Source organism: Fulmarus glacialis, unplaced genomic scaffold (assembly GCF_000690835.1).
Source record: "Fulmarus glacialis isolate BGI_N327 unplaced genomic scaffold, ASM69083v1 scaffold25922, whole genome shotgun sequence".
In the NCBI taxonomy this organism is placed as follows: Eukaryota; Metazoa; Chordata; class Aves; order Procellariiformes; family Procellariidae; genus Fulmarus; species Fulmarus glacialis.
Window position 1 is genome coordinate 2,744 of NW_009200575.1, and position 22,049 is coordinate 24,792.

The 22,049-nt window shown below is 39.2% G+C and overlaps 1 protein-coding gene across 1 annotated transcript in view; it reads right to left on the bottom strand.

Moving 5' to 3' along the window:
- Positions 1-278: 278 nt before the first annotated feature.
- Positions 279-22,049, bottom strand: part of LOC104073759 (partitioning defective 3 homolog) — a 66,597-nt gene continuing 44,826 nt past the window's right edge. Inside the window, exons 10-11 of the mRNA XM_009573648.1 lie at positions 2,521-2,631; positions 279-674 (exon numbers count right to left, since the gene is read on the bottom strand). Of these exons, the coding sequence (XP_009571943.1) occupies positions 590-674; positions 2,521-2,631 (196 nt within the window). The 3' untranslated portion in view covers positions 279-589. The remainder of the gene's footprint in view (positions 675-2,520; positions 2,632-22,049) is intronic.

Here is a 22,049-nt window from a genome sequence, read left to right on the forward strand (position 1 = left end):
GAGGGGGAAAAAACCCACAGAAAACAAAAGTTAAAATAGCAGCCATTATGAACCAACATCTGTTAAGACAGTAATATTTTACTCTGCCTGCCAGTAAGCATTCTGAGGGATTGTTCAGTTAATTTGCAAGAGTACTCTTCATTAATAGCATGTATCTAACATCATTATTTTACAGGATCAAAAGGAAACTCCCTGCAATCTAACTGCAAAAATATTTAGACTTTATGGACCAAATCAACATCTGAATTTTTCAGAAACATAAGGAAGCACCTCACACATTTGGTTGCTATTTTATTGTCTTTTATTAGTTGTACATGCCGCTACCCCAAAGAACTTGCATTCTCTTAAAGACATAACACAAAGGAAAGCAAATACACAGTTATGGAAAGAAAGTAACGGGAGGAGGAGGATAACATCAAGCTGTTATGAAGTTCTGGCACATGCATTTTCTGCCGTTTCAGTGAACACATGAAACTGTTTTTATGACACACGAGGAGTGAGATTCCAGGAAAGATTCAAATCGGTTAGCATAACTTGATGGACAGAGATTAGGAATTTGCTTCATGCATTGAGGGGCTATACAATAATTTCATAATTCTACCTTGGTACCCAGCGTGACTATTGCAACCTCTCTTACATCACCACATGGACAGTCTATACTCTCACCATTCTTACTGAGAGAGACAGAAAGACACAGAGACACAGAGAGAGAGAATGGAAAGAGAGAAAGCGTTACTAACTCAAACCTCAAGTCTTTCTTCTTTGAATAAATGTATATGGCTGATTTTCTGGGGACATAAGGTTACTAAGAAACTCTCTCTGCTGGGCAAGCTTGGGTTCGGCACTGTGCACGTGTGGCTAACCTTCCCCCTGCCCTGAGCCGGCTGGAGCGATGGAGGCAGCTTTCAATGTCTCTGCACCCCTGGCATGAGTTTATTCACAAAGTGGCTGGTAAAGGGAAAGGGTAAAGGGAAAGGGAAAGGGAAGTAAAGGGAAGTTGACTGCATGAACACCCTCATATCCAAAGTCACTTACTTCCTTCAGTTCCAGTATTCCCCTTTACCATTTAATCTGAAAGCACATTACTCTTAAAAACAGGAACAAATTTAATGACCCTGCTTCACTTTTGTTAAAAAAAGGAAAATAAAACCCAATCAGACAAGTAAAAAATAACCAAGCACTGTGATCCAGCCACCCTCTACTGTCAGAATGGATGGAGAAAGACATGAATTTTTTTTTTCATTAATTTATGCTAGTATATCTGTTAAAGAGTAAAAAATTTCCCATAATGTAATCCAAACAGATGGTCACAAGTGATAAAGTTTCTGCAGTTTAACAAGTTACTGCTGATCTTCAGTAACTAAGAAATGTATACTCCTAGCCTGCCTTAACTGTAATGTAAATCACTCAAGCCTGAAAGAACTGAAAGCAAACCATTTTAGATTTAACTGAGGGGACTACACAAGAGTTACTGTGGCTCTGCTCTTCCGGTGAGCTGTTAGAGTGATGAAGCTATCGTTTATAAACTTCTGTTCTTACCCACAGAAGACCAAGGTGCATAGAGATGATGGTCAAAGGGATCATTAGGACTAAGTAGTCATACCTCCTGTACAAGGACCACAAAATTTCCCTCCATAGTTCCTGCACCAATCCTCAATTTATGGCTGACCTATAGCATAATTTTTAGATACATCATCCCAATTAATAGTTCACTTTCACTGCTAAATGTATCTGAACCTATTTACCATTCAGCATTCAAACTTTGTAAGCCTTTAGTTTGTCTCCTTACTGAAGATCTGTCTACTCAAAGAGGTCTTCTCTCCACGCGCATCCCTGAATACTAGTTAATTTATGACCTAAGCTTTCCAAGATTTTGACTAAATTGATGTAAGAGATACCAGAGTCTAAGCCCCAATATCTGGGGCTACAAGAGACAGGATGAAAAGTAGATTGGAAATGTTGAGAAGAGCATGACATATATAGGTTTTTAATGGTAAGGGAAGCTGACAAGGAAAAATAGAGGTACTCACCACTCATTTTTACAATTAGCAGTTTAATATACATATCATTCCATAAACAGACTGCATGACACATAAATAGACTGAACTCCAGTGACAAATATACTGATAAGTATAATTTTTAGCTTTTTTTCTAAATATATCAATGAAAAAACTAGATATGCAAGACTCAAGAAAAATACAAAACATATTTCATTCTATATAAATATTTGTTTTCTGAAAATGTCAATAAAATCAGTTATAGAATGTATAGAGAAAATATTTCATATTATTACTCCAGTCTCCTCAATAAGGAAAGGAGCTCTGGGTCTATAAAAGATGCTTAATGCAGCCAAAAAAGCTGTTGATACTAATGTCCAAAATAAATCCAGCTTTGTCTTGTTATTTAAAGTATATAAACATATCAACATTTGAGAAATTTCATCAGTGAAAACTGAACTTCAGTTATTTAATTTAAAAACAAACTCCCTCTATCAAGGTTTAAGCAAATACTGAAGTCTACCTCTCCTGTTCTTGCTTCATTCGTATTCTCTCCTCTTCTGAAGTAAGAGCTTCCTGCACTTTTATTTTACCAGTTTTCTCACTCTTGTCATCTTTGCGATGTTTGCCAAACCTGTTAATAACACACAAAAAAAGAATCTAACTTGTGAAATGAACACAACTGTATTTTCCTTTTCCTATGACAAAGAGAGTCCTCCAAGAAGGGCTGCTTGGAAACCAGGAAGGGAAAGTGCAAAGACCTCAGAATCTCAATTTTTAATATTTTCAGGCTGCTTTTGGGTTTTTTGTGAAGGGTTTTTTAATTGTGTTTTTATTTCACTCCTCTTAAAAGTTTATAAAATTCCTCACTAAAGAACAGAACAAAACAAAACAAAAGAAAATAGGACCACATTCCTTTTTTCTGCCAGGATTTTGGGGTCACTATTCTTAAATACACAGTCAAACAATGTTTTAGAAATTACTCAACGCTATCACTGCCAAAGAACGCAACTCAAGTTTACATTAAGTGAAGACTTTCACGTATGGACTGCGAGACACTGCGCTGTATATCTGACAACTGCCCCATATGCAGTACCACCCTCCACACCCGCTCCACACGAGCAGTTTCACCACACAGTGGACGCCATCCAAAACCGGAAAATTATTCTTTTTCAGCACCAAGTTTTTATTAAACTTTGTTACTCGTGACTCTTTTCCCCAAGGGTGTTCCAGGGCAAGGAGGGTGAGTGGAGGGATGGAGCTGGCTGCGCTGTCCCAGACGGAGCGGGATGCTGCCAACCCAGTGTTTGCCCTCCTCACATCTCCTCTTCCTCTCTACCGGCTACATTTCAAGTATTTTAAGTTTCTTCCATATTTGCACATTCCACTGTTTTCTTTTAGACTTTCAGGGAGAGCACAGTTTGGCATTTGAGATACTCAGTTATTATTAGGACAAAGTTGCGTGTATTTCTTAGATATTTCAGACCTACTCTGAAAGGAATGACTTTTGTATACCGCGAACTAAACAAACACATAAATATAGCCCTTAAATACATCTAAAGTTCCGATGACAACTTTCTATTTAAGGCAGAAGGGATAACACGTATCTATTAAACAGTATCTTATTATAATACATACCTTTTAAACGCTGGATCATTTTTCATACCAAAAGCAGCAAGAATTTTACTTTTTTTTAATCAAACGCTCAGATGAGAACAGACTGACACTTTGTGGTACTTCACACTCAGGTTCACATCAAAAGTGAAATGAAAGCACTGAAACTTGCAAAGTCCAGCAATGGTGTGCACAGGACACACCGAATGCTCACAAACAGTGAAATAAAACAGAGTTCTTAAAACTTTCTTCTGACCCATGAATGTAAACTGTTTAAAATATTTAGAGTCCACCAGGCATTTATAATATTCTCCCTTTTGTTCCTGTTGATTCTAGTACAAAGCCATTGTGTGGGCTGAAGACGTACCACACAGCGACCCTGCAGAAAGATTAATTTCTGGCCACTCAGTCAAGAGATATTATTACACTGCATAACGATGTTTATGGCTCTTAGGGCAGCTGTTTAAAAACACAACACAAAATTACAGTGTAGGAGCATGTACACAAACTTTGAAGTGCATGGCTGTTCTCCACAGTTCCCAGATTGCTCCTTTCCAGAGTAATTCAGGCATATGAAAACTAAAATTGTTCATTAAAAATAATCTGAAAAGGGAAAGGCAGAAGACATGATATGGTTAAGAAACACAAAATACTACATAAAGTTGAAGTCTCTGATTTTATAATATGTTGTATCTGATTTTATAATGTGTTATATGTAAAACTGACATACTTAAATTCAGTGACTAGAAACACCAGCATGTATCTTTTAAAACATCAACCTATTTATTAGAGGGTAGTCAAAACCATTATAGAAAACATTTACATCAATGACAGAAGAGATTCAAATCAAGTTCTGGATGTCATACACCAGACAAAAGAGCACGGTTAATTTAAAATAGCCCTAAATCCTCTAGCCAACGGAGGAGTTTTGCCAGAAAAACAGTGGAACTGAGCCATTTTACCCTGATACACAGAGAGTGCCGGGGGTGGCAGGGGTCTGACTGACAGAACACGCAGAGCTGCGAGGAGACACACAACATATGTGGCACTGTAGCACAGCATCTCTGGGATGCCCGCGTTTGCTTCTGTCTCTTGACCTTCCTTGACCCATTCAAAATGTCAGGCAAAGCAAAGGAACCCAATTCTGGAGTAGCCAGTTTATTTTTGAAAAAGAACTAGTGGTTAAAAAAAAAAGAAAAAAAAAAGAAAAAATTGAATTAGCTAGTACCCATCAGGTTTTGGCAGCAAAACAGAATTTCTACCACCATAAATCAATTTATTGCAAGTATGAACAGGAATATATTGAAATCAATACCTTATTAAAAAAAAATAAAGTACACAGGAAATTTCTAATAATCCTTGTAAGCAATCTAGTAAATGTCTGGTCAGGCTGCATGATTGTGGGGAGAGTACTTCTAATGTTAACATATAATGCAAACCTAGCAAAAATCGATGGTTTGAGTTTTCCAGATCCAACCATTCGAGTCCAGAACACACCAGGCTCGTGCTGCATGGCACGAGGCAGAGGTGGGTTTACCGCACAGGCAGCCCTTAGAGCAGCAGTGGGGTTCAATTTGCTTTGCCTCGTGAGCAAGCTGTGGCACCATCCTTCTTCTCTTTCAGGGTTTTCTTCTGATCATCGGGGAATGAACATTCCTTCTGCCCTCGGGGACAGTCCTGATAAAGTCTCCAGAAGACATCTCTGGTCCTTTCCCAGGATGGCCATATTGTCCTCACTCTGACAGGAGACTTTCCAGTGCCGATCTCTGCCAAGCTCTGCGGTCATCCCGGCAATGGGCAGCCTGGCAGAGTATGAACCACACTGGTCTTGCAAAGTTGCCTTCTCTGGACTTTGACACGCGCAGAAGTGATATATCTGCCATAATCACCACTGCCTGTAACAAGTTCAGCAACATTAACTGCACTGTCCCTACACTCGAACCCGGAATAATCAATGCTGTCCTCCCCACTCCCTGATTGTGGCTTTGTGTTTTTACCAGCATCACCTGCACAGATAGCATCTTCATGATACTCATAAGTCACAGAGCTGCAGAACAGTTTGGAAACACGCTGCCCTAAATGAGCCTGGCTGAACAAGTCTGCATACTTTTAGCAAGACCTCTGTCCAAAAATATTTACAAGCTCCAGATTTCTCTTTTCCACCGAGATCGCAAGTCTAACAGCATCTCTGTTAAGCTTCAGCTTACAACAGTAGAAGTAACAGACAAACAAAGGAAAAACATTTTCCAGGCTCCACCGAGCACTTGAGAAAGGTATTTAAAAGAACTGCGATGGGGATACCTACGTACACACACACACACACGTAGAGCCCTTTTATTTCTGTAGGAGCAGTCAGCACTCCCCACTCCAAACATGATTCAAAGGTTCTGGTAAGATTACTCTTGCTAACAATAAATGTGTTTGCTATTTATTTCTATTGAAAGTGTTTGCTCCATGAAGTACAATTTATAGTCATAATGAAACCCGCAGCCCAAATCAGCATCCTCTCCACCATATTTATGACAGACATTTATAAATTATTTAAGATTCATATTCAAGCCAAGTTTAACTACAGAAAAGCAACATCCAGCAATACTAAGGCACACCATTAAAGTGAACTGTTAACACTCCCTCAGCTGTACTGTGGTGATTACACTGGGGTCAAGCTATTCAAAATCACCAGTCCTTCTAATTTCCTCTGGTAGATGTTTCGTATTCTGATTCATGAATATTAAGTAAAACAGGACACTTAGAAATAAAAATTAGAGATTGAGACCACTAAAATTCAAGAAGTCTATGCAATTTCAAAACACCAAATGTACATCCCTCAGCCACCCTGCACTGTCTTCACAGCCAGTGGGAAAGCCCTTCCCTGCTGCTCTCCAGTGGCCCTTGTGTAGTTGTGTGAGTCAAAGGAAGCAAAGCGTCAGTCAGGTCCCCAGAATTACTCCCAGTATTTAATACACCCCAAATTGAATGCATCGGCTCAGTGAAAAGATCTGGCTTAGCTTTGTAAAAGTTTCACCTTCTTAAATGTGCAAGTGGTATAGTCCCTGACTTGCCCCGCGAACATTAATGTGTGTGACACCTTCCCCACAATCCACCAGCATTTGCATCATTCTGAAGCTTACTTCTTTACTGCTCAGGTACTCAAAAGGAAGGGAAGATGGAGTTCAGGTGTATGTCCCATACATGACCCATGGCAACTTTGGAACCTTACTGCTTCCAATACTGTTTCTTCCATATATTGAATATCCTGGCACACCCACGTAGTAACTTCCCCCACTGAAGTGACTGCTCACTTAATGATAACAACCTAAGGCTGGAAACTCCCAAAGTGCAATTGTTAATGATATCTCTCTTGTAAAATAGCAATCATTTGTCCTGTGTCAGAGAGACTCTAGACTTCTGCAAGGACATGGCCTTGAGGATACTGCCAAGTGATTTGATCCCAGCCCTCGCTGCTCACTTCACAGATGCGGGAGCTGTTCTCCGCTGCACGCAGCTGGTTAGCGAGTGCCTGAAGCACCTGGAGATTTTCAGGCTCTTGTCTGAACCTGTGATGGTCTCATTCTCATTGCTGTGAGGCTGGCTGCTGGCATACTTGTTGCAGTTCTTACAAATGCAAATGAAATTAAACTTGCCTTCTGAAGCAGACATGAGAACTCCACCTCCAAGGATCTGTGCACCATCAATGCTCCTTGCATTAGTGAAAAGGAGGACAGCATTTAAAAACAAAGGTGAGAACTACCGTTGGAATTAAAAAACAAAACAGTGCAGGAAAGGAGCATCTGTGACACTGATGTTCAGACAATCCTGGGAATCTAATTTCAAGCTCCTGTCATTTGCTAAGTTCAGTGCCAACAATTTGACTGTGAGCTATAAAAGCCCTACCTAAATCAGTGCATGAGATACCAAAGCACAGACACAAGCTACCGCATGATGTGCAGCAAAATGGCATACACTACTGCCTCACAAAGTTAACACATTCATGACAAAAAAAGTTCTAATGCTAAAACTTGAGCTACACCAGATACTGTGGAGCACCTGCAGCCATAGCAGCACCACACTGACGTGTGGCCACCACTTCCCCCAGTCTGAATTCTTAGAATATTATTACTTATGGTGAAAAATAAAGAGCAAAATGAAAGTGCACATCTTCCTCCAAACCCCAAATAATAATAAAAAAATTACCTTTCTGTTCATAAACATATTCTTTCATAGACATAGCTTAATACTTCTTTGAGGACACATACTGTATGGTTATAGAATAATCTCTTTGTAATAGTAACAACCTTAATAAATACAGGAACACTACCTCACGTAACAGCTAGTTTATTCAGTAGCTCTCTCATCTAAACCTTGTTATAAAAAGTACAGCTAAAAAGCAGTTTAATTTTATTCAGTAACTGCATAAGCAAAAGCTTCAAGAAAAAACTTCTATGACTAATTGAAATACAGGTTGTAAATTAAAAATACCCTGTCTATCCAAGAGTGTGAGAAATTGATGAAAGACAGCAGCTGAAATCTTGTTCACTCTAATTGCCAAGATACTCCAGGGTTCTACTTAATTTATAGCTTCTTAATTCTCCTTTTACATTAAGGGTTAGAGAAAGTTTCAAGATAAGAGTAAATGCTCAAAATCATATTCACAGATCCAGACTTAATCCTCAAATTCAGCCAACAATAGCAATCACATTAAGTGAAGAAATGAAAAAATGTAAGAGGACCATTTTTTAAAAGTATGATCTCTAGAATATAACGGCCAAGTCACATCAGAGGAAAGGACCATCCTCAGACCCTGTGATACCAGTTTGTCACATTATTATTAATAAAAAGACAAGAACACAGACCTATGCGCCCAAAGCTTGACCCTCAAATAGGAAATCCCATGAACTCTGGATAATCTAATCAAATAAAATGCATACCTAAACCTCTCTGTCAGTCCCTAGCTGGCTTACTTTCAAGCTTACTTGCCTGAATGACTGTCACCAAGTAGGAGGTGGCCTAATCCAAAGCCTATCGCGTTTGACAGAGAGGCACTGACTAGCAAGTGCCTTCAGTGGTTTTGGGCCAATGCATCAGAGCAACTAAACAGTGTGAGACTCAACAGAGAAGAGAATGTAACAGAACATTTAAAGAACAAGCTCAAGCTACAGCATGATGCCATATGTATAAAATATGTGAAATGTATATAAAATACTCATGTAGACATAAAGAACATGTAAATGATTTTGCATAAAGAAATACATAGAACAAATGAAGGAAGGAGGATGTATGAGTGGTAGGAACAGAAATTTCACATTTACAACTTATCTCAAAAACAGCTTCAGTTTAAAAGAATATATATAAGCAACCTTGATATAAAAAAAAAGATACATATAATCTGCTAAATGGATTTTACTCTGATGCGTTACTGATGAGATCATTGTCGTCTGCCAAATCATCCACATATTTCATTAGAATAAAGAGCTATAGAAGAAACATGCATTAGTTGATTAATGAAAAAACACAAAAATTGATTGAGACAGAAGTTCAGTAGCATTATGTTCCTTAATAGAAAAAAGACCATCATTAAAAATTAACAAATGCTAAGTGTCTTGAGCTATTCTATCAGTGCTTTCTGTCTTCAAGGCATGTTCTTTTCCCCATAGCAGCAAACAGTATTCACACACACACACAACCTAACACTACTCAAAGGATTTTGCAATGATTTCTGTGATGTTTTTCACCCTGCTGTATCAGCAAAATCATAAGATTTATTTTGCAAAAGATTATTGTGACACACAGAAACATTCTGTTCCTAAAATAAAATTTAATAAGCATAAACAAGGATTCAACATAGCGCACAAACAAAAATTACCCTGGCTAGTGATGACTTGAGAGTTTACAAGCCTTCCTTTCCAAGCAAAATTGTGCAAGTGCTATCTTTAAAAATATGCTTGTAAGTGCAAACATTTACATATTTGCAATGTATTTCTAGAAATAGCCAGTTATCACATCTAATCAAATTAGTAGATCAAATTCTACTTGTTAGGAGGGAGTGGGATGACTGCTGGAGTCACTCAGCAGCAGCACTGAGATGATACAGAAATACTGATGTACAGCAGCAGGAGCAAGGCACCTTGATGTAGGAGCTTGTGGGCATAGTTAAAATGAACATTTATAACTTTTCATTTTCCACGGGTTTCGTTGCCTATGTTAAAACTGATAGAGCAGCAATCCTTCTGGTGCAACATTCAGCAGAAGACCCCTGCCAGGAGGTTTCCCAGTTTTTCTGCTGTCCCAAACCAAGAAAGGTTTCCTCTCCTGAAAATGGAGAATACCTCTGGAGAGGTACACTTGTACCTCTTCAGAGCAATACAGTTTGCCTGCAAGCAATAGAGAAACTCACGTGCTCAGTCATGAACACAGAAATTTAAACCAGTAGAACCAAAGTGGTTATCACTCCAAATTATCAGCCCTCTCTGAAGTTGCCGCCCACAAGTACTGTAAAGCACGTGAAGGTCTTCTGTGATGTACTCACACATTTTCTCCCACAACCCTCTGCCTCACTTTCCAAACATTAAAAACCGTTTTTCAGCACCGTTCAGGTGAGGATTCTAGTACATCTCACCAAACTAAGGCTACTCAAAAACACAGTGAGGATGGCACATAAATCCCAACACTTCATGTGCAACATCACCAGTGATCCCCACAACAACTTCCTGGAAAGAAGTGGAAACAACACATGGGATCGGTAACTGTTTCCAGCCACTGAAGCTTAATCTGCCTGTCTTTGTGAGTCAGTATCCCAACTTCATAGAAAATGGGTATCATGCCAAACCAAGAGACATGTCATGAGGTTTCATTCAATTATTTTCATAAACAGTTTCGATAACATTTCCTGAAAGGCATGACACAACAAGCAGAATATTATTCACACCAAGTAGCTCTCTTTTCACAACTTAAGCATTTGTAATATTTACTTCCAGCATAAAATGGTGGAACTTTTAAAAACAGATTTCTTTTATGGTGAGACCATCTGTTTGCAAATTTCTAAACACAAGATAATCTTCTTGCATTGCCTTTCATGATTGCCTAAAGCTAGCTGAGGCCATTGACAGTTCTAATAAATAAATAAATAAGTAAATCACAAAAAATAAGGAAAAAACCTAACAACTAATCCAAACTACTGCAGTTTAAAAACAGGCTTCAAAGGAAGTGAGGATAATTTTACAATGATAATATTTGAAAGGCAGCAGTAAGTCAGCAAACAGACAAGAGATTCTTCTGTTGTATGGCCGAATCAACTCAGTAAGCAATACCACAGCATACTAAAAGTCACCATAAATAACTCATTTTCATGGTGGTCAGCCAAAACCTGTTAAACTGTGGACTGCGGCATCCCTGAAGGAATCAGGAATAAAAAAGAAAGCTTCTGCTTAGATACAACTATGTTAGCAATCATCAATGATGGGAGCAACCACAGAAGCAGTACATGACATTTTAATGGAAGTTTTGTAACAGTCTAAGCATTTTAAAGTTTGCTTGTGTGGCAAAAACTCTTTAAAGTTGTGCATGTATTCAAAAAAGAGAGCGGTTATTGACCACAAAGTTACTTGCCCCAGGATTAAATTTGATACACTAAGTGTGTGCTATTTGTCAGTGAAGGAAGTAGCTCATACATGTGACACAGCCAAGCTAATTCAGTCTTCTAATAGATAATGTAATCTTAATGGGCAACATATCCTTTCATTACTGTCATTTAACGTACTTACAAATGCTCCTGTCCCCCCTCTCAGACAGAATTTGCAGTGCCCTGTTAGGTAATTCAGTACTGGGCAGTAAGATGTTAAACAGTAATTGAAAAACTGTAAATACAAATTGCAAAAAAAGGAAGTCTCACTTACAAAGTAAAGAGCAGGCTCCTGAAAAAGTTTGAATGAAGGCCTTCAGTATGTCAACTTGTTTTTCACAGACTACATCCATAAAAGCAGACATACAACCCTCTACTTTGCAATACTTAATACCATCCATAGGGATAAAAAAAATTCCTAGATCTAAGCAGCAGCAGCAGCGTACTATTAATAGGTGCCTGACTATCTAAAGTACAATGTAGTTATTCTTCTGTAACATAAGCAATTTTTCTGAGTCGGGGTAAAATGCTCCTTCCCCGTGCGCTGGGTCCCAAGTCTAGCCGACCGTCTCTTGCTCGCACTGTACTGAGCAGGACACAAAACCTTACCCCAGCGCTCCCACCTGACAACTGCTGCCCTGCAACCATGCAGCGAGACGGGCACACTTCTGTTGTTGCATTTGTCACACTCCACAAACTCGTTTAAAAATTGTGGACCAATTTAGGTGCTAATAATACTACTTTGTATGCCTCTAATTACCAGTGTCCACTAAGAGCGCTTAGAGAGAGCGTTTAAACCATGGCTACTCTTCAACGCGTTCTCTCCAAAACTATACTTCTAATTCCTGCTCTGTTCATTTTAATGCATTATTGTTTCAAAATACAATGCTTCAAAATTGCAAATTACGTCTGGCTCAAGGGCTGATTATGAGAAATACTAGCACTTTTGCCTCTGCGTGAATAACTCTGATAATAATGAGAGATTGATTGAGCTCCAAGAAGTCCAAATGATGAGAAGGGTCAATTTGAACATTTCTATTAGCTTCTTTTGTTAAATCTAACACTTTGCCAGGCCAGAGACAAATACTGCATCTGGTTACCATGATTTTTCCAACCCTACAGAAGTACAATTTAGAAAATGGGTACTGGTCTAAAGGCAGACCTTATAAGAAATGCTAATTAAACATAAAAACCCACCCATTTTACTGGCACTCAAGAGAAGGTAAAAAAAAAAAGAAAAAAGAAAAGTTGCAAGGGAAATTTGCTTCAACGCTTCTGTGGCAGAAAAGGGAAAAAAAAATCCTCGGTAATATGAAGAGTCTTCATAACTCCATTTTACAACTGAAACGCTTGCTTGCATATATATAAGCATGGCATGCCTTACATGAGCATGGCGTGACCTACAACAAGAAAAATCACTAAAGATGCTCGCCAAGCACATGCAACAGGCAGAGAAACGAGGACTGAAATGTAATACACCAGCTAGTTAGACCAGGAAATTGCAGTAACATTATTTCAACAACTTAGTCTTGCAGCCTTGCAATTACACTGTATAAAATCAGCAAAGGTTAACATAGACACACAAAAAACTACTGGCAGTTCATCCGGAACCTTCCAAAGATTAAAACTTCCCTACAGATCTCATTACCTAGAAATGTTAATAAGTCAGTCAGCACTTTTTCTGTCAATTACTGAAAATCTTTGTTGATACACATCTCCTAGAAAATAACCTCGGAGGGTAAATTAAGCAATACGTGATGTCTCTATATCTTTAGCGTCATTCACATATTTACAGGTATAGGAGGTAGGGAAGGCACAGATGTTTTCCAGCAGAGAACAACAGATGACACTGTAGGATCTGTGGGACAAGTCTAACCAAAATATCCTTAAAGCCCAGATGAGTGTGCAGCTGCCATTCTCTTCTCAGAGGACCTACAACACTGAACAGCAATTCGCCTCACTCAGCTGCAGCACCCTGTCCCATTCTGGGTTCCACAGTGCCACCTAAGACTCTTTGGGGAAAAAAATTAATTAAAAAAAAAAAAAATAGTACCAATAGGATACTTTTACAAGGTGCTCTAGAGCACAACTAAATCAAGCTACATTGAATAGCCTTCAATCTACATTGTCATAAAAACAGAGCGCAAAAAATAACAGGTACACCATTTTGAAAGTTTGCTACAAAGACAGGGCTAAGGCACAGGACCTAGCCTGAGCCAAGGACCTGGTTAGTATACATTAGCATGCCACTGCTGGCTTCACATACTTCTGTCTATTCTATCAGCTGATATTCTGCCCTACGGCATGAAAATTTAGTGTACATACGCAGTATCTTCTGGGTGGAAAATGAAGAACGAGACTTTGCACTGCAGCAGCACCACCGGAACAAACCATCTCTGGAGCGGATGCAACAAGAAGCAGGTGGATCACTGCTGGGAAGTCAGTTTGGTGGCGAGTCCCCGCAGCAGCTGGTGCAGGGGCTTGCCCAGAGCTACCGGGAGCCCTGGAGATGCCCGGCATCCTGTAGCTACCAGTACTTAGAGCTTGAGCTGTCTTCATGGTAACTGCAGCTGAAATAACTATATCAATGGTGATTTACACTGCTGATTATTTCAGGGCCAAGCTGGGAGCAGAGATTTATTTCAGATTGAAAAGGTGTACAAAAAGGGACTTGCACTGGACTAATTAAAGGAGAGAGATGTGGGGTGGCAAGTCTTTTTTTGTTCCAGCCACCATGTAAATAAGCTCCTACCATAGAAGATCTCAGACTGGGACCAGCCCCATACACCCTGGCATTTTTGTACTCATTCGTACGCACTCAGGTACTATAAGAAGTGAGTGACTGGGCCTATATTAATGTAGAAAACCAGATAGATGATGTTTAAAATAAACCCTATCTTGACATCAAAGATACCTGGCCCCTGAGATGTTCTTCTCCAAATGAGATCAGCTCTGCTCATGCTCAGTGCTGCACACAGAATACAGTAATTATCACTGCCATCTTAATATTTCTTCTGAATATATAGCCTAAAATAAATCTATTTTAAAAATATAATAAAAAAAACCCCGATGAAAATGGCACTGAGTCTTCACATTTTATTTATCTTACACAAGCAGTTTTCTTCCTTTTGCAGTTATAAAAGGCAAACAGCATTAGCAAGGTATTTGGAGCTCCACAGACCTATCAGGACTCCTAACAGTTACAGATGATAACACTGTTGGTATCATTACCTGCTCAGCAACATCAGAGAAAAGAAATACTTTTAACTGTAACCTGAAACTCCCGCTTATGGCAGCATGTTGTGCTCTGAATTTCAGGATTTTAGCACTATGGGTTAAAGACAAAGGTAGCATCTATAATAACATTGTGAAATATTTGAGATTTATTTGAGGTATGTTGCTGCTGGAAAGTGTAATAGCAATTCAGTTTGCATTCTAAATACTGCTGGCACACCTGGCGTTGAATATGCGAGAAGCACTTGCAATCGGTATAAAAATATACTACTATCATTATTGTGTACTCAAAAGTGCTGATATAGCTAAGATTCTAGATGCATGTTTGTTATTAAATCCTCTTTTTCAGAACTTCTAGAGCAAATCCATAAACTTTGTTTCTGATGAGACATTTTCTTACTAAGTACTACCTATAACAGCATAGCAGAAAAAAGAAAATCTATAGACATTTTCAGTCATCCATCTACCATCCATCCACCTTCAACCACCTTCAAACTAAACTCAACAGCAGCATCTGGAAGACGTAGATAGCATATGTTTTTAGCATACAAATATTTTGTATTTCTACAACACAGGAAACACCACAGGACATCAAAGCCCTTGGAGACACTAGCATGGACAAGGTATTATCCCATTTTTAAAACGAGAAAACAGTTCCTCTTCAAAGCTTAAGCAACTTGCCAAACTCCCTGAGCTTTCTGTATTGCAAGCACAAACATACTTTCTGCAGATTCCATTGACAAAGCCAGGTCTATGAAGTTAATGGATCTACTGAACTAGTTATTTCTAACAGAGAATTTCTCTTAACAATACAGCATTACCACACATTTTCAACGTATAATACAAACCCTTTAAAACAGCCATATCAGTAGCATGCTATTATATTTGTTGAAAACAGTTAAGACACCAAGTAGAGTTCCATGAAACCATACTATGTTCTTTTTCCTTTTAGGACTAGGAGCTACAAGACTGATATCAAAATAGTCCTGAAAAAAAGCGTTAACATTTGTAGAAACTATGAATTTATCTTCTGCAGAAGCAAACATTTTAAAATTTACTGTTAATCACATCATCAGCTAGCCCAAACATACCCTGTAAAACTAGTTCACGAAGTGAATGCATTCCAGCAGGGTCTACTTTACAAACATCTACAGCCTTTGCTTGCACTCCTGTTTATTTTAAGTTTGCACAGAAGCAATAAAAGTTAATATGCAGTGGAACACTATGTTAACTACTGAAATGTTATTGCACATCAAAAAGGTTTACTGCTACTTTGCAAACATGCTTACCTGAGTGCCATAAAATACTGACATAATGAGTCAGATCTACTGCAGTGCATTGCAATCAGGTCTTCGTGCTCGTAATGTAAAAGCAGCTCCTTGATACAAAAGTCATTCTACACAATCTCTAAAAGACATTTTTTGTATATGATACACTACAAATTTTGTTGGTATTTTGCAATTAGGTAAATATACCGCAAATTGTCAGTAACAGGACAAATTGCCCAGAACAGAATATACACACACTGTATTTTCTACCCGAGCACAAAGGCACTGTCTCAAGAAATCCTTGAGCTGCAGATCACTGAAAGCCTGGAAGACAGACCTGGGAAGAACTGCTATAGGGTTACCCTCTTCTGGTACCCCAGCCCTGGGAGCTACTACTGACCACTGTCAGAGCCAAAGTATTGGGGTACAGGGATTTACCAGGTATCATTCAACTCTGTGTGACTGTATTCTTATGTTCTTATATTAAAATCCAGAGAATCTACCGAACATGGAAGGAATTAAAAATAATACCTTCTCTACCTCCAAAAGTAATATAAACTTCCTTCTTTTGTGATGGGCTGAACTACAAATGCCTGAGGTTTTACTTGATATCTGTACTTTGAGATGAAAATGAAAAGTATCAGCATTAAGACAACACAAATTTTATGTTCTAAATTAAAAACCAGGTGACATTTTCTGGTGTAGCATGAAATAGTAGAAAGGAAGATTTCTGTAGACTTTTTCTTCCTCAGTTCCAAAGAAAATAATCACCTTTTCTAGCTCAGTGGTTCATATCAAATACTACTAGGTATCATATCAGCCAATCAAGCTTGGTATCCTAATAGTTGCCAGTCCAAGACAATTCAGTGTAAGATGCTTGGAAGCACAGTAAAAATAACCTGTTTACGGTAACGTCTTCCTTAACATTAGCATGCAATGGGCGGCTCACAGTCACAAATGCATGCTTAGCTGCGTCATTTCCTATATTCTTACTGCGGGGGCAGTAAGTCCCTGAGGGTATCATATCACAAAAATCCTTTAAAACTTAAACTTTCTGGATGACAATCCACATGTTTTTGCTTCATGAGAAGGATAAGTACATGTTGATTGATTCAGATTTTTTGTACCAGTGATTATTCAGTGTACCTTGTTCCTATCTCCTCTTACCGAGGACAAATACTTTTCACCGGGAGAGTGGTTAAGCACTGGAACAGGCTGCTGAGAGGGGCTGCTGAGTCTCCATCCTTGGAGACATCTGAAACTCAACCAGGCATGACATTCGTCAAGCTGATGAAATGTTGAAGCTGGACTGCTGTGAGCAGGACTCGAACCAAGCAGAGATCCCTTCCTGCCTGAATCACTCTAGGAGTGTGGTCTTTTCAGTATCTCTTCAGTTCCTCCTAATTCTATCTTTTTTCCCATCCAGAAGAAGTCATCAAGAAGTCATCAATGGATTCAAAGCGGGGGAAATACTACTTGCATACCCTGTTGGCATTGTGTTTCTAATATTTTGTTCTCTCTTACTCTTTCTACAAAACTTTTGTTCCTCTTATTTTTCCCTGAAAGAATAACTTAAAGGCCTAAATAAGCCTCTGAATGCCTTATACCTGCTATTTTCTTCCTACATTCAGGGAAATGCAGAGGCTTACAGACTATTTCTACTTCTATTCCAGTATATTCTATTCCAGAAATCATACTGGCTTATACCCATTTTGCATTTTCACTGAAGTGTTTTATAACTCTGTCTTTAATGACTATTTCTCTGCACAACAGTAGGACACGTGGAAATCGTAACAGGAGGCATCAGCATGCCAACGCACTGCGAATACAGGCCGCTGCTCCCGAGAAGTGAAACGCAGTAGTAAGTTGGAGCTTTGCCTTTTAGAAAAGGATCAGCTGTCCTGCAGCGGCCAACTTAAGTACCTCAGGTAACTATGGCTTAATAGCCTATGTCATCTTCATCTAAGTTGCATTAATTTTCATCTAAGACAACATTCCTATCCCTGTTTTTAAAAAGGATTTTCAAAGACCCTGCTTTAAAAACATAATCTACAGCATCCATAATGTATACCAATGTATACCAATGTACAGGTGCTATAGTAGCAAATTAAATCTCTAAAGCACATTTCCAACAGCTAACGAAACAAATGTCATTAATAGAGCTTTTAATCTAGCAGATTCTTCACGTCTCAAGACAGTATTTATTTACCATACTTTGTTAGGGACTAGCACATTGCCTAGTTAGTCTTCAATTATCACATCAGGTGGAGGAGAAAATCCTAGTTCTAGCCGAGCTAAAACTGAAATTGACTTTGAATCTCTGAACTGTCAACAAATTCTTCTCTGAAAAGGCTTGCTTTGCAGAGATTATAAAGTAGGTGTCATCCTTGACACTCGCGTTCTATATTCATCCAGCAGGTCTGGAAGAGAAGCACCGCAGAACGCCGGGCAGGATGGCGGAGGGCTCAGCTGTCACGCCGCCTGCCTCCCTCGCTTGCTTTGCAGGCAGAGAGGGTGCTGTAGGTGTCAAAGGTTCTCTATTTAAACCCGCTGACAAGCAAAGGAAGAATACTGGGAGAATACGTTAGCAGCCACTATGAACTCGTCTCTAGTAACAGGTCATCCTGACACTTACTTCTGGATGTTAGAAACAAAAGCCCTGATTCTATTCAAATTAAAAAAAAAAAAACACATGCGGTATATCCCCATCAGATTTACAAGTTCAAGATTTACCCTGGGAAAATCCAGCATTAGGCATACGTAGAGCAAAGCCCTGCTTTCTGTCAGAATGACAAACTAGAAAGCCACATACGATTATGTTAATCTCTCACTTCAGATCTCCCTGGCACAATCACATACCACCACTTTCTGTGTTTCATTTAAGAGTCACAGAGTTTACTAACCACTTAATGAAGCCTCATTCCTTAAATCCCTGACAGATTATGTGAAGTTGTTTGGTTTAGAAACAGGAATTTGCCATTCCACTGCCTGCTGCCCCAATGACATCTTAGTCAAAAACCGGTGTGTTTGGGGCTGCAGGCAACGAAACACACATTTCCTCAAAACAACTGATTCCACCAAGCAGAAGAAAACAGGAAGGCAAAAAAGTGCAGAGAGGAAGGAAAGAGCATGGCTTGCCTTTCCAAAAAAGAAAAGCTATTTTCAATCGAGCTTATCTCTTTCAGTCCCTTATTTACTTTTAATTGGAAAGAAGGAAGTGAAGAATATGAAAATGCTTTAAAAGACATTTATAAGAGTCCTGGGTAATTGTCTGCATCAAAGATGACAATTTGCTGCATGGCTGATTTAATTTAAAAGGCTTTTCTGATTCTGTGCGTCCCAGTGGCCGGCTGAAACTTTGAAAATGGATCAGGACAAAGTAGCCCAGCGCGGCGCAGGGCAAGAAGGTGCCATTAACAGTATCCAGCTTGCAGCCAGGATGAGGACTATGCTCCTCCTCTGAAGCTTGAAAAGATACCGCATGCAGACCCCGCATCTAGGATTACAGTGGGTTGCACATTTTCTAGCTGGTGGCAGAAGAGGGGAAGCAGATGAGGACTTAATGATAGTCGTGCCAGCTGGCTCATAGTAGCAGCAGGCAAAAACCAGAGCGCAAATGGCCCCAGATTCCATTTACCTGAGCAGCGACCCAGCTCAGCGTTTCTGATGAAAGTCTCAGCACAAGCACCTCAAGCTGTCGGCGACGTTCTCAGATGAGCATTAGCAAAGCCAGGCGCAATTCAGTGTGCGAGCAACGAGCTTCCAAGTTTGGAATGATACAGCCGACAGGTGTTTAAGAAGTAACCTCCTCCTCTATGTTCTAAGGCTGAAGATTTATGGTGTTTTGTGTCATGAGCAGAGCACTTAAGAAAAAAAAATTTCCAACTTTCCGAGCTCGCTCCCATGTTTTCTATTAAGTCCATACATCAGTAAGTGTCATTCACCAATACGAAGTCCTGTTCGTCATGCTTCCAAGGAAAATGCCATTATTGCTGCTTCTTAAGCTAGTAAATGATGAAAATCAGACCACAGATTTTATTATATCGAGTTCGAGGTATTTGCCAGTCCTGTTGATTAGGGTATAATTCAACAGTATTTTACACAACTCGGATACCTTTTTGTCATGTGTCTGCTTAAAAGTCTGAAGGTTGTTATTAAATGAAAGAGAAAGAAGGTAATTACTAAATCAATGGTATAACCCTTGTGATTTGCTTTTCATCTCCTCACAGATATTACGCTGAGAAAACTCACGAAAACCAGAGTAGGCAATATAAGGAAGTCATGTAAAAAGCAACAGTAATCCATGTAGGTTATTCTCCCAAATGCCCAGTCAGAGGTCTCAGATGGCTAATGTGGTTGAAATGTGTAATTCAAGCTACAAATAATATGTTTATGAATCTGGACATGTCCAGTGCACCTTGGAAGCAGCTGGGGGGGGGGGAAGACAACAGTATATCTGATTTCAGCTAAACAACGTTGCAAACTAAATTATCTATTTCCTCTCACAGAACTGGAAGATACAACACTGCAAAGCTCCCAGTAATCATTTAAAATGTAATTAAATCTAATTAGGATTAGATTTTAATGGTAATCGGGGAATATTACATTTGCATTGGCTATCCAGTGATCCAGTGCATTGATTTACCCACCGGAGGGCTACAATAGTTAAGAGAGGAATTAAAGATCAGTTACCATACGTTACAGCTTTACATTTCCATTAACATTACAGGCCAGATCTTGAAATATACAGTCTCCAGTACTAAAAACACCTATGCACATGATTAATTTTAAGCATACTGTCTTGTTCCACAAACTTCAACACACAGTACTTATGCTCCCCATTGAAAAGCTATGTTTATGTGGGACTGAGGTATTAATTCCCACAGTAGAAAATTTACTTATTTCATATAACATACTTATCCACAGTTGCTTCAAATTACATTACAATCATTTCATAAGCAACCTCCAAAACTAAGGCAGATATTTTCTTGCTTAAACTCAAGGTTACGACACAAAGTGTATTACCCCCATCTTTTCTCCTGCTGTTCTCCTCAGCAGTTCCCCACGTAAACTCAAACATACCCTTTGTATTTGCAGATCCATTTTTATCCAATCATATCAATGATTACTTGTTTCAGCAGGCTTTTATTATCAGGCAGTGACTGTCCTTCCAATATTTCCAGCAAGACATGACTAGATAGCTTGGCCTCCCTACTCCCTTCCTCCCTTTGGAAACCCAAAGCTGCTTTTTTTCCCTCTTCATTCTCAACATTTTGGTAGTTCAGTTTCTTCTAAAGATGTTATTCCTCAGATACATTCTTTCCTGAAACCGATCACTTGCTGGACATAATTTTTCTATCATGAAACTCTCCAATGAGATTTCTCCTATACAAACTCCTCAGTAAGAGCGTGGCTGTCTACTTCCTTGCAAACAAGGTAAATTCCCCCAAAAAGTGGCATAACGACAGTGATGCCACTGTCTTACAGAACCATGGTTCAGGGACAACCGTAGAGGAAAATTTATATGGCCTGAGCAAGCTGAGGAAAGATGTGGAGCTACCACTTCATTTGCTTATCACCTATTAGTTGACCAGTCCAGTCGCCCATCTAGAAAGCATATCCAAGCCTGTACACCAGGAATGAGCATGAATGAAGGTCAGAGATTTTAAGTGATCAGCTGCACCACAGAAGACTGTAATTTCATCATCAGCCAAAACCTGCAAATAAGAACAATCTCAAATCTCCCTATCTTACATTCTGAGGGCACCCACTTTCATAAATGACAATACCCTGTACATGACAGGGACAAGAGGAGGGGAAAAGAAGGCAGCATATACAATTTTCCTCTCTCAGGAGAGGAATGTCAAAGAATTGCATGACATAGAAGCCCATCAAATTAATGTATCCCCACCAGCACTAATTACATTTCACTGTTTGAAACTGAAGCCTCTTTCGTAAGGCAGCACTACAATGACTTATTTATCAACTGACTGTTTTTGTCAGGTTGATTTTTATCAAGAAGCAAAATCTCTACTTAAAAATAAACAAAATCAGACTCAGAAATGAATAAACATATTTTAGATTGCACTTGAAGAAGCATACAGATTTTTACAAACTTCTGATGTCAAAACATATATCCACTCAAGCCTTCTTAGTAGTGAAACACAAAAACTAGCAGAACTTCATATCAGCTTCCCAAAAACTATTTGCTCAGCTGGCAGTGGCCATCCAGGCACCCCCTAAATGCCAGCAATGGAGAAAAAGGAACTGCACAGCCTCCCATTTTGTATATGATTACAGCCACAGGACATGGCACAC